The sequence below is a fragment of the Balaenoptera musculus genome, chromosome 1 (genome assembly GCF_009873245.2).
Source record: "Balaenoptera musculus isolate JJ_BM4_2016_0621 chromosome 1, mBalMus1.pri.v3, whole genome shotgun sequence".
Classification (NCBI taxonomy): domain Eukaryota; kingdom Metazoa; phylum Chordata; class Mammalia; order Artiodactyla; family Balaenopteridae; genus Balaenoptera; species Balaenoptera musculus.
This window is the reverse complement of record NC_045785.1, coordinates 142,364,496-142,378,669: the sequence shown is the minus strand read 5'-3', so window position 1 is coordinate 142,378,669 and position 14,174 is coordinate 142,364,496. Positions and strand designations below refer to the sequence as shown.

At 35.5% G+C, this 14,174-nt stretch overlaps 1 protein-coding gene across 3 annotated transcripts in view; it reads left to right on the top strand.

The window, feature by feature from the left end:
• The window catches only part of KCNK2 (potassium two pore domain channel subfamily K member 2), a 172,420-nt gene that overhangs the window by 83,053 nt on the left and 75,193 nt on the right, over positions 1 to 14,174 (top strand). For all 3 annotated transcript variants that reach the window (XM_036840082.1, XM_036839994.1, XM_036839913.1), the window contains exon 4: positions 13,252 to 13,412. In XM_036840082.1, the coding sequence (XP_036695977.1) occupies positions 13,252 to 13,412 (161 nt within the window). The remainder of the gene's footprint in view (positions 1 to 13,251; positions 13,413 to 14,174) is intronic.

Sequence of the window (14,174 nt, the reverse complement as noted above, 5' to 3'; positions counted from 1 at the left end):
GACAATTATCTTATTATTTTCTTTTTGGTAATGAAAATATAGTAATAAAGTAATACCATAGCTGGGATAAAAGAGGAACTCTAATCAAGGTCATCCTACATACAGTTTGCTTCCTAATTTTGTATTTTCTCCTGAAGAGACTCTCCCCCCATATTGTATAGCTTTAGACCCATAAAACCCTACTTCTGTCACGGTGTAAATCAGAATCACTTCTGTAGATATTTTAAAATACATATGCACATTCCCCTCCTCTCCCAGTGAAAGACAATAATTTTGGTGTTCCAGGGTGGATTTTTAAAATTTCCTATGTGATTCTGATGTGTACCCTTGGTTTAAAACCAGTGATCTAGAAGAACAATACACTACTTTGTGAAAGTTCTGAAATGGTTGCATCTTTTTATCAAGACATTGTTTAGTTGTCTCTTAATTAGAATCATACTTTTCTGGAACTATATTTCTTCTTCAGTGTTCGATTAGCTTCTTTGCTTATATGGCAGAGATGTGGGTTTGACTAGCTTTTTAAAAAAGACCAGGTGTGATTATCATTTCACTATGTTTTCTGAACAGCTGCCTCTTTTTCTTAGGTTGCTAACAGAGTACACTCTGAACTTATGTTGTTCTCCTCACCCCACCTCCAACATTTTATTCTTATGCCCTACAGTATTAATGTTTTTCTGCCTCTAAAGTAATTTAAATTGTTTTATATTAAAATATTTTGATTGTTACTTTTAGGGTTTTTTTAAAATAAAATTTGCACAAATCAATAACCTTCTTTTTTCTTGTCAGTCCTGAATAAAATTAAAAGGAGTAAAAAAATTAGTATAGCAGAACCATTTAGATCTGAGCATGTCTATTAAATAAAATATAGGATATTAATAAAATCCATAGGCATTTCTTTTTAATTCAACTTATTTTCTTGAACATCTGCTACGAGCAAAGCACCACACATTGTATGTAGAGGAAAGAAAAATGACTAAAACAGTGTCTTTGCTCCCAAGAAATTTGTCATCCAGAAGAGAGCAAAAAGCATGTAACCAAATGGTAAGAATTCATGTCAGGGTCATACATAATCCCTCCAAAGGAAATAGAAAGTACTGTGTGTGTGTGTGGAAAGAAGGCAAGATCACAGCTGGTTGAAAGGGAAAGGAATGACTCTGTGTTGAAAGTGGTGTATGGGGCGGGGTGGGGACAGAAAGGGCAGAAACGATTGCAAATGACAATTGAAGGGCCACATTTGTACCAGTTAGAAGGAGCAAACAACATAAAAAATGTAAGGAATCAGAAGAGTCTAGCTTATTTTTTTCAGTGAGTAATGATGACTCTGGTGTTACCAGAAGGTATTGATAGAACAATTGCATAACAGGGAGTTTTGGGGAAGTAGGAATGGTGGTTTGCAAGTAAAGGCCTTGGAACACCTAAGGGTTTTACAAACTATGGAGTATAAAGATTGAAACAGTGCTTTACGGAGAATAGACTGTGATGAGATGGATTTGGGTGAGAAAAGACCACAGTCTATTTTGATGCCCTGAAGTAGTGGCATTGTAACCACTGAGAAGCAGAGAAGGAGACTGGAAGGGTTGTGATGGAGAGGGGATCTGCTTCATTGCCTGCAGAGCCATACGGCTTTGGGATCTGGGCTTGAGGGAGACTTGAGGACTCTGGCCCTTTGGTGACTGATTGAAATCTAACAAGATGGTGGTGAGGCCGTACGTGTTGGGTCAGGGTATTGTCCCCATGACACAGAGTTCAGGAGCCTCCTCAGCACACCTGATATAGGGATGTCAGGGCTGGGGAAGGGGCAGGCTTCTGTGAAAAAATGCTCCTTAAAGAAAGTCTTTATCAGACAATCCATAAGTTATTCAAGAAAAAGGTCACTAAAAAAGAGTGGCAAGACAAAGTGAATTAACATGATAGTTATCTGCTAGTCTTCCACTAAGAACAAAATCCTGAATTACTGGATGGAGGGAGATGAAATCTGCTAATCTGATTATTTCAAAAGGAAAAGTACTATTCAGAAGTCAACACAATAAAGAGAAACCTCAAATCACAACCTGTGCACAGAAGAGATTTTTAAGGATAACAAGAGAGTTAGTAGAGGGATACCTTTATGAGCATCTTTCCGTAACCCCATGGTTTCACGAGAGCCACAATGAACCAGCTGTTTGAAAACATTTTAGGTCCAAGGTCTAAAAGCGAATCAGGTACTCTTGAAATCGTCAACACTTGAAAAATGAGAAACTGCCTCAGTAGAATGGAGAGAGGGCTGCAGTGAGGGGCAGAGAGTAGAACGGGAGTTTCAGAAAGAATATATTTATTTAGATGTCCAATGGAAATGCACTAGGGCTACAGTGAGAACTAAAACATGGTCCCTCACAGAACTTCTAATTGCAGAACTGATGATTACAATCTAGTGAGGTAAGTCTTAGGTTAAAGGAAATGTGTACACAGGAGGGGGACCAAGCCCAATCTTGAGGTTATGTAGTGAGGGCTCAAGGAAGGCTTGTTGGAGAAATTAATTTCTAACCTAAGTAATGATGGAATTTTAGGGATCAGCCAGGTGAAGAGTGGTGGGAGGGGGAGGGTGTGCATTTGAGGTAAAGGATGAAACATAATCAGAGGGGATCAATAAGGAAGTAGTTTGGTTAATTTATTTGTATCTTTCATTTACATGGTACTTACTTTTCACATAGAGTGAATTTTTTTCTTCATAATAGTAACCAATTTGCTCAGCATTATTAATTGCATAATTATTCAATTTCTAACTTATTCATGATGCTTTAAAAAAAAAGAATATTCTAGTCTTTCTTGTTCTTTTATGTTTTGTTACATCCCATTCTACACTAGCCCAAGCTGTTCTCTAAAGCTCTTCCATATGTCTTGATAAGATTACTTTTAGGTATTTCATATTTCCCTAAATATTGAAAATAAGGTATTTTTCCATTTCATTTAGCACATTTGAGATTGTGCTAAAATAGAATAATGCTGTTGGTTTCTGCATATTTATCATGCATTCAGCTGTTTTGCTGAGCTTTTCTCTATTTGACAATTTTCAATATTCTCCTGTATTTACAAGAAATTTAGTTCCATACACAACAAATATTTGTCTTCTTTATAATAATTATTCCTTTTATATGTTCACTGCCATTAAACCTGCTAGAACTTTCAGAATAATAAAAAATAATAGTTGTAAAATGGATATCTTTTTTCCCCTGATTTTAAGGAGATTCTTCTTGTTGACCTTTAATACTAAGTATGATATTAAATGTTTTGAGATAGATATTCTTTGTCATGATAAGACAGTAATTTTCTGTTTCTAGCTTTTAAGAACTATAATAAATGGTACAGATGGTTAATCAGATTGCTTTTTAATAGCTATAGTAAGTCTTGATATCATGTAGAGCAAATCTTCCCACCTCACTTTTTCCCCAAATATTCTTAGCTATTGGTCCTTTACTTTCTTTTATTACTTTTATAAAATTCCATCAACTTGCACTGAAAATCCTTCAAAATATTTATTGCAGTTGCCTTATACTTAACATACACTTGGTAAAGCTGATATCTGTAGCTCTCTTCATTTCTTCAGGCCTTTTATGTCATTCATTTTGTAACTTTTTAGATAATTTTGTCTAGAAAATACTTATATATTAATTATTATATTTGTTCTTAGATATATTTATTAATATTGTTATTGAGATCTTTTGATTTTGTATTGCATTTGCTGGTTGGTTTTTCTGGGGGTATAGGAATGTTGTGATGTGGATGATAAAAGGCCAGACACTGGACCTAAAATACCTGGGTTTAAATCCCACCTCCCCTACTTTATTAGCTGTGTAATCTTGGGAAAATTATTTAACCTCTCTGTGCTTCAGTTACTCCATTTGAAAAATGAGAATAGGAGTACATATGTTATTTGGTTATTGTGAGAAGTAAACAAATCAATATGTTTAATTGATTGTAAGAGTGCCTGGCACATAATAAGCACATATGAGCATTTATTATTATTGGGTTGTTGTTTTCTTGACTTTGAATCCAGTATACCTGTTCTTGGCTTTATTACATAGACAAGCATGTTGTACAAAAAATAGTAATAGCTTCAACTTGTACTTTCTCATTTTATACCTTTTTTTCCCTAATTCTATAGCATTGACTTACAATACAATATAGTGGAGAAGTCATAATGATGATGTATTTTTCATGTTCCTGATCTTAAACCCAATGCCTGGAAGTTTCACCTTAAGTATATGTTGGCTATTAGTTTTTTGATTAAAAACCAGGTTAAGGACTTCTCTGGCGGCTCAGTGGTTAAGACTTCATGCTTCCACTGCAGGGGGCGCAGGTTCGATCCCTGGTCGGGGAACTAAGATCCCATATGCTGCGTGGTGTGGCCAAAAAATAAATGAGTTTAAAAACAAAAACCAGGTTAATAAATTTCCTTCCGTTTCTAGTTTCTAGGTTTGTTTTAGAGTGATCAATTTTATCAAATGCTTTTCTGCATCCTTATACCTATGAGGCCTTCGAGGTTACACTAGACCCCTATAATCAGACCCTGGCAGGTCCTACCACCGTCCCCTGTCATTCAAGCCTCACCTGCCTCCTCAGTCTCCCTCACACGTGCCAGGCTCACTTCTGCCTCAGGTCCTTTGCACCAGCTCATTCCTCTCTTTCCCCAGATATTTCCATGGACCTCTCCCTTCACCTCTTTCAAATCTTTCCTCAACTGTCACCTTCTCTGTGGAGCCCACTCTGACCACACCATTTAAAATTACAATCCTACATGCCATATTCCTAATAACTCCCATTCTTTTCTATTTGTTACACCATGTAATGATTTCTAACAATTACAATTTATTCTGTTTATTTTCTTTACTGTCCAAAACTAGAGTAGCTCCATTTGAACAAAGAAGACTTTCTTCTTTTGTTCACTTATTGTATTTATAATGATTAACGCATTGCAGTCAATAAATATTACTTGAATAAGTTGAATGAGTGAATCTGTTGAGATTGTCATATTGTTTTCCCTTTCAATCTGCAAATGTGGTATATTGCTTTAGCTGCTTTTCTGATGTTGAATGAATGTAGGTTTGTCACTTTCTTATAATTTTGTCAGCTTTTGCTTAATAGTTTACAAAGTTATGGTATTTGGCACATACAGAATCATGATTACTATAACATCTCTACTATTAGAGTACATAGTCACTCTCATTATTACTAGAAATATGTGTAGCCTTTAAATCTATTTGATCGATATTAATATTGCTATGCTGATTTTCTTTGGATAAGAATTTGCTAACAAATCTTTTTCTATCCCTTTGTTTTTATCTGAACTGTGATATTTTTATAAACTCTAATAATCCCTGTCTTTGCCTTTAGTCTATTTACATAAATTGTGATTGTTGATATATTTGGGTTTTCTTCTATTCGTGTTACTTTATGTCATCCTCTTTCTTTGTTTCTTCTTTCCCTATTTTTCTACCTTTTGTTGTATTGATAGTGGTTGCTATTATTCTTTAACACATTTTTAGCTAATACTTTTAATTATATGTTAGCCAAACAACAGTTAACTTACTTATTGAACCTCTATTTTCCCATCCATTGTGTTTACTGTTGTCCATTGTTTACTTTTAGTGTTTGCATGTGTGTGTTTCTGTGTGTGCACATGTTTTGCAGTTAGTAGTTGACTAAATTTTTGACTTTTTTTCCCATTTCTCTGCCCACTTTTGTTTCTCCTATGCTATGTTTTCCTGCTAGGCTCCTTTCTTTTTTCTGAAGTATATAATTTCTCAAGCACACCTAGATAGTTATTTTAGTAGGAGTTCCCTGGATGGTAAGGTTTCTTGGATTTTGTATGTCTGAAAATTGCTAAAATAGGTCCCTCATTATTTTTTGATGGTTTAGCTAAATAGAAATTTTCAGGATGATGGTTAGGTTTTATCAGCACTTTGAAGATGTTACTCCATTATTTTACAATGACTATTATTGCTCATGTATTGTTCCTTTTTAAGTAATCTTTTCCCTCCTTCTAGCTGATAGCTTTTTGGATTTTATCTTGATTCCTGTATTCTTTGGTTTCTCTATTATGTGGCTGATAGCTTTTTGAATTTTATCTTGTTTCCTGTATTCTTTGGTTTCTCTATTACGTGTCTAGGTGTGGATTTTACATTTATTTACCATATTCAATACTGAGTGCACTTTCAGTATGGATCCACAGATCTTCAATTCTTGAAAATTCTCAGTTTAAATACTGTTTCCATCTTAGTCATTCCATTTTCTTCTTCTGGACTTACATGATTGTAATTCTCATGTCTCTGTCTCTAAAGGCCTCCTTCATGTTGTAAATTTTCTGTCTCTAAAGGCCTCCTTCATGTTTTTAATTTTAAGTCCCCTTTCCTTTCTGAGTTGTGTTCTTCATGAATTATTCAACATCACCTTCAAATTCATTAATTCTTTCTTCACTTCTATCAGTCTATTTCATCTATTTTATTTCTTTAAAAATTAGTATGTTTCATTTCCAAGATTTCTTACACATCCCCTTTCTTATCTGTCTATTCATATCTTTATACCTTTTTACTGCATAATTTCACTAAAAATTTTGTTTTTATCTCTGGATATTCTAATATACCTCTTTCAAAATTTAAGTTCAGACTGTCCCATGAAATTATTCTCATTTAGATAAATTACTGCTTTAGTGGTTGCTTGTGTTTTTGCTTCTTAGCATTTGCATTATTCATAGACTTTTGTTTAGAGGCTTATGTTGAGTGGTTTATATTCTACTCATTTTCACTCTCCTTTTACTTCTCACTCTTTATTTATCTACGGGGTCCTTGCAGAGTTTCCTGACACATGACATTAACATTTTATGTCTCAGTATAGACTATTTCGAGGCTTTTCTTGGGTCTGTCCTACTACCAGTGCTTAAATGCTGCATATTGAGAGTACCTGTGGCCTCTGAGTAGATTTAGTATTTGAATAGACCTAGCTTAGCCACTTCCTAGCTGGCTTGCTCTTATATTACAGAGATCCAAGTAAAATATGGGACCAAACTTATGCTAACCCAGCATAAGTGCAGTGTTTTAATGGGAGTATTCCTCACACACACATTGCTATTTTTGGTTTTCAGTGTAGCAAATCTTTGTCTATTTGTGTACCTTCATTAATGTTTAAAGAAAAGTTGGTAGATATCGTATGTAGTTGATTTTATTAATAACTTGGAATTTTTTGAAGCAGTGCTTTCTTCATCTTTGTGTCTGCAGTATCTTGCACAGTGTTTGGCATGTAATATTTATTGAATACTTTTTCATCAAACAGAATTAAATCATACTTATTGCTGTGGTGATATTTGATTTCTGTGTAGAGCTTGCTACCTTATGATATAAAATAGATCAAAAGTAAAATAATAGTAATGCATTTTTTCTTACCTAAATTTCTTCTCCATGAGATTGGGGTAATAGAACCTACTTCCTAAATGTTTGGTCAGAATTACTTAGATGTGTACTTTAAGCTGGGTTTAACTTTAGAATGGACTATATGAATGCAATTTCAATTTATTGTTGCTTTTATCCTTGCTGTTGTCAGTAAATGTAATCATAAACTACTGTTTCCACATTGGAAGCTGACTAAGAGATTAAAGATCTGCATGAACTGCCTATTAGTCAAATAGTGCTCTTAAATCTAGAGTATGTATGCTGCAGCCAACAAGTCTAAACAGTTTAACTATGTTACTTAATTTCAGGCAGTCTGAGGCAGAGGGTAGAAAGGCTGCTATTATCCAGTAGTGTTGCTTATTATAGGTTTAGTCTGACGTTTTTCAGTAGAAGTGAACTTGTTTGTGAAAGTTGGCCACTTGACTGTCTTTCAGTAAATATTCCAAGTACTCATAACCAATAATGTATTTGGGGTTTATCAATGTATCATTATGGATATTTGATATTTCCCAGTAACAGGTGAATTTGTAAGTAACAATGCAAGGTCTACATATTAAGGCTGGAGACGAAAGGCAGAAGTCTGAATTTGAACATCTCAGATCACAAATGCAGACATGATAGGTTCAGGACAACTTCAGCCCTGAAAGTGAAGTGAAAGTTTTCCTGTTTGATCAAGAAGAGCCCTGGTAGGACCAGTAGCAGAGGCGATTGGGTCTTTTCTGCACTGCCTCTCGATAAAAACACTTTGCCTCTACATAGAATTTGTGTTCTTCTTTTGACATACAGCATCGTTATATTGTTGTGTAGTTGTATTTATCCTTCATTGCTTTATGGTTCTGTCCTAGGAGTTATATTTAGAGAATCATTCTCCTGTCCTTTCATGTATATTTTATGGTCACATTTTCTTTATATTTGATTATTTAATCTATCTGGTAGTATTTAGTGTATACCATGAGGCAAGGACATAATTTATTTCTAAGTGGCTTACTATTTACCCCATCATTGTTTACTTAATAATCAATTCTAATTGATTCTCTAACTCTACATTGATATGAAATGTCATATTTACCAAACAGTACATTCAGTTATATGCTGGGTCTTTTCTATGCTTTCTGTTGTTTTCATTCATTAATTTTCCACATAGTTTTAATTATTAAAACTATAGATAACATAGTTTTAATTTGGAAGTAAATTTTGGCTTATATTAGTCATGCTTTTAAATATTTATTGACTGTTATTGTTAATTTTATCCCAGATGAATTTTAGGATCATTTCATTAGGTTGTAAAAATTTTTTAAACTATGGAATTTTGATTGCAAAGATAGTAAATTTAGTAACTAGTGGGAGAGAAATTTAGTTTTTTTATGAGTTCTCATACAGAAACATTGTATTTCTCTGTATGCTTTTATTTTTCTCTACCCTCTTTCTAAAGTTTTGTGAATTTTTTAGGTTTATATGTCAGTCAACCAGTCAAGAAATATTTATTGATTGTCAATTAATGCACTAATTAATAAGCCAGTAAGGTTTTGGAGTTATAGTTTTAACAACATATAAGTAAACAATAAATCAATCTCTACACTCATGGGACTCATAGTCAAGTGAGGAATATAGGTATTAAATCAATTGTTGCAAATAATTAAATAATTGCAAGTGTGCACAGTGTTTGAAGGGGTATTATTTATTTGTAGTATTAATAAATTCTGCCAGAAAAGTGACCTGTCCACTTGGGGCTGTTCAGATGGGGTGACATATCTGGGCCTCCTGCTAGGTAATCCACTTACAATGGACCTGCAATAGCTTTCCGCGGAAAGCCCTTCCCTTAAAGTGATGTGAAGATGAGATGATAGCTATTCTGGTGCTGTATTTATATAAATGTCAGGGGTTGGCCTACAGGCTTCCATCCAGATGTCTAGCACAGACTATGTACGGTCTCTCAAATTTGACTCTGTCTTATTCTGTAGTGTATTGGTCAATATTAGGTAGCTGGGGGTGGGGGGGGAGCCCTAAACTGTAGCGCTTGCCAATTTCTGAGGTGTAAGTATTCCTACTACAGTTGATTTCAAACTATCAATGTGAAGTCAGCTGACTTGCAGAATTCCTGAGAATTTAACCACTGATCTCTCAAGACAGCTTCAGGGTATCTTTGAAACCCCTCCTCCTCCCAGGTCCTATCCTCTGGTGTCTGCCTCACCCCGCCTCCTCCAAGGTCAGGCCCCATCCATCTTCAGTCTTGTCTGTTCCCTTAAGCTCTTTGGAAGCTGGACTGACTGCCGCTCTTATAACTTTTTTGCCACGCATATGCGATGCTATAAACTGACAGCTGCTCTCCTCAGGCGAAGCATTTTGAGTGTGAACACCTTAATTTAGGAGTTAAAAGAAAACAAAATTTAATAGTGTTTCTTTTCCGTTTTCTTCTTGCCAAAACAGTCTGTTTCACCCTGAGGCAAGGAAGGTGCTGCTGACTAACCACGGGGAAGGGTCAGGAAGTCCAGACAACCACTAAGATTAATATTTTAAAAGCTTGGCATACGGTATGGCTTAGAGTCAATGGACACTTTTTGTAAGTCCATTAATAATATCAAGTCATTTAACCAGGGTCTGTTCTTGGGTTAGACTCTGTGGTGTATCCGTGGAGAGAAGACCACTCTTATTTTATGCAGGGAAGAGGAGAAAACGTGAGGAAAATCCCCTGAACAACCACGTGATCCTCTCACCTGGGCAGATGTTTAGGGTGTCGTTGGCATGCCCTTTATGTCAGAAAATGGCTAGGTGACTTTGTGTGTGTGCACTGGGTGACTGTGTGAAGGCAGCGACCTCTGAGGCACAGAGTCAGCTGGAGAGCTCAGCGTAACGGTGTCGAGAGAAACATTTGGAAGGTGAAGCAGGAAGAGACTCAGAGAAGAATCATATCAGGATCCTTCAACCCTACTCCCTTCATTCTCCCTTCTGCTAACTTTGGAGATGATAAAGAGGAAGTACAGAGATGCCACAAGGAACTGGTCTCTTTTTTGATCCATGAAAGGTGATTGGCTTTCCTTACATCTAGAATTCTTTAGATTTGGGGTCATTTCATTTGTGATATAAACAGACTTTCTGAGGAAATCCTCTGTCCCCTTTTCTGAAGATGTTCCAGTGGCTTCTGGGCCGAATCTGAGTCAGTGATGGATGAAAAGTTGGAGCCCTTTTTTCCTACGCCCTTTTAACTTGTGTGGGACAGATCAAATTGAGCCCTCTGATACTTAGGCTTTTATTTTTTAAACAAACTGCAGAGCCTATTTATAGCAATGCCACAGTCAGTATTAAAAAAAACGTTGTATCTTTTCTTTTTGATCCTTGACCCTTTCTGGAGGTAGGTTACTTCTTATGGATATAACTTTGAAGACATTCGTCCTCTTATGCAAAAAGAGAAAATGGGATAACTCAGATGCCTGCCCTACTTCAGGTCACATGGTTATTCATCTGGAGAGGCAATAAAATAGTGTTGGATCTTAGCAGGACTCTCTGGAATAATCAGAGAACCCAGGTCAAAACAGTCCACACTGGGGGCTTCCCTGGTGGCGCAGTGGTTGAGAATCTGCCTGCCAATGCAGGGGACACGGGTTCGAGCCTTGGTCTGGGAAGATCCCACATGCCGCGGAGCAACTAGGCCCATGAGCCACAACTACTGAGCCTGCGCGTCTGGAGCCTGTGCTCCGCAACAAGAGAGGCCGCGATAGTGAGAGGCCCGCGCACCACGATGAAGAGTGGGCCCCGCTTGCCACAACTAGAGAAAGCCCTCGCACAGAAACGAAGACCCAACACAGCCAAAAATAAATAAATAAATAAATTAATTAATTAAAAAAAAACAAAACAAAACAGTCCACACTGCTGATTTAGCAAGGCTCTCTTGTTATTGGTATTCTGCTTATTGATGCTAGAATAGAGGACAGGGTTGAAATTGTTGAGTTCCATCTTGGATAGTGTACAGAAATGGTGCACCGTCCCAAATAGTCCAGTTTAAGCATTCTGTCTAACCTTTGTGATGGGCTTTTTCTTCTTCAAGTTACCTTGATACAAGACTTCTCGGCCTTTTTCACATTTGCCCTGGATGGACCTTTGTACATATTGCCCTGATGTTCAGCGTTCCAAGGCATTAGTAGATAAGAGCAGATGGAAGGTAAATGAATTAAATGTGTAGACAGCTTACATCATGTTCCCCAAGCAGTCAGCAGGTCTGAGAAGCAGAAAGGCAGCTGTGAACTGGAGGCTGCCATGAGGAGTTAGGAAACCCTGCTATCAAGTTCTGTGAGGTGCACATCTATGTGAAAGGCCAATCAGACGCCAGCCCCCTTCTTTCCGGCCAACACTACTTGAACCACACTCCTTTGAAGAGAATCTTACATGCACCACCAGATCAACCACGATTCTCACTGAGGCTGGGAAATACATTTCAGCCACAAAAACTAACCAAACTACTATTATACTGTGCTTACAAGTATGAAAATATGACCAGGAATTCTCAGACACTTGAAGAAAGTCACCTAAATAAAGGAAGTATAGGATTTCTCTCAAGGAATAGAGTTAATATATGGTACAACACTGTTAAAACAAAGAAATGAATGTAATTATTATTTTCATGGCATAAGAACCGACTAAAGAAAACAGGCAAAGTTCTTGAAAATTAGATACATTTGAAAAAACCCACAACCCTCAATAGATGAATTGACTAGCAATGAATACCAAATTGACTGAGTAGGAAGAAGAGAAAGATGGAAATATTATGGGGAGAAAAATGTATGCGCTAAAATGACCAAATATTAGCCCATCCCCTCCTCCTCCAGGGCAAGTTTTGTGAGGGAACCACATTAGGACTGGATTTGGGGGGATGATATGAATCCCTTTGATAATATATGCCCTTTTTGTTTCCAACAAATAGAACATCCAGATTATTTTCAAAAAACAATGAAACAAATACAAAAATTGGTCATTATAAGGCCACAAAGAAAATCTCAATAGATTCCAAAAAGTAAAAATCATACAGGCCATACTCTTTGACAGTAATAGTCGTAAAACTAGAAAGTAGCAACAAAATGCCAATCTTAAAATCCTGATCCACATTCTTGAGTAAAAGAGGAAATTAAAACTAAAATTCCATATTAATTTAATGTGAAAGACAATGAGAGGATTACGTATCAAAAAAGATACCCTATGTACTTCTAGAGAACATGCATTCTTTACCTCAAACATGTTTGTAGACATTGCTTTTGTTCTTAAAAAGGGGGGGAATAAAGTTGAGCTGATTTAATCATAACAAGTAGAGCCATCCTTGCACAAAATTGAAAAGCCTTCAGAATCCTCAGAACTTTAAAAAGGTTTGATAATTTTAAGTTTTTGTTTATTGCTTTTTGGTAGGTACTTGAATGGAAACAAAATTTAAAGGTTGTTGTTAAACTTTAAACTAAATAATTTAAGCATATTTGAATACTCTTAAATGAAGGCAATACACTCTTAGTAAATGGCAACGAAAACTTTGTAGTCAACAAGATTAGCAGTATAGAGAGGTAGAGGTAAATTTAATGAAAACATTGACTTTATTACATGTGTTACTCCCTCAGTTTTCATCATCTAGTTTAATTGGAGCATTAGCTATATTTTGTAGATTGTTAAAATATTTGTTTATAAGAGGATTTTACATTAAAAGCTTATGTGGTATAAAGCGATTCTTAATTAGTTGAAATCTAGGATTGATATCTTATAATATTTGGGAATTTCTGAATCAATCTTGAGGTCATATGTTTTAAACTATTACTCATTTATAAACAGCTGAATTCTTCTTCTTTGTGTTTTTTAGGATTTGGAAACATCTCACCACGCACAGAAGGGGGAAAAATATTCTGTATCATCTATGCCTTACTGGGAATTCCCCTCTTTGGTTTTCTGTTGGCTGGAGTTGGAGATCAACTAGGAACCATATTTGGAAAAGGAATTGCAAAAGTGGAAGATACATTTATTGTGAGTACAATAGCTTTTTACCAAATATGTTAATCATTTAAATTTTAAAAATATTATAACTTTTCTATTCACCTCAGATACAGTTTAGATGTTCAGTTACTGGGTTTTCTATAACAATTTATATGTACCTCTATTTGTAAGTAACTCACTGTATAGTTATTTTTATACTTCTTCAAATGAAGAATTTTTATACTTTCTCATTAATGAATGAGAAAAAGCAAAATATATGGAAAAGAAGTAGAAATCTGGCAGTCCTGGGTTCACATTCCAGCTGTATTGTCTCCTAGCTATATTCACTTAAGCTAGTTATTTTACCCTTAAATCTCCATTTTGCCATTTATATAATGTGAACAATGGTACTGATGATGAGGCATTACTCTGAGAGTTAGAGATATTATAAGTGAAAGCCTAACATAGCTAGTAAACTTCAAATAGCCCTTTTGTGAAGGATCAAATAATACATAGCAAACACGATAAAGGGGATCATATAACTTAATTTAGTAATGTTATTGATAGAGATTTAACTAAGGGATGTAATTTAGTAGAACCAAAAGTGATACACATGAAGATGTTCATGGGTATATTATATTCAATAGAAAAAATGAAAATGCTCTAATTAGATTTTAAATGAAAAATAATATCATGATGACAGGCTTCTACTCTTGAAAAAAAATTATGAATAAAGAAAATAATTGTGTTAGAGACTGAGATTATAAATGGTTTGTTAGTACTGTCACTACTATTACAATACATTTTATTTAT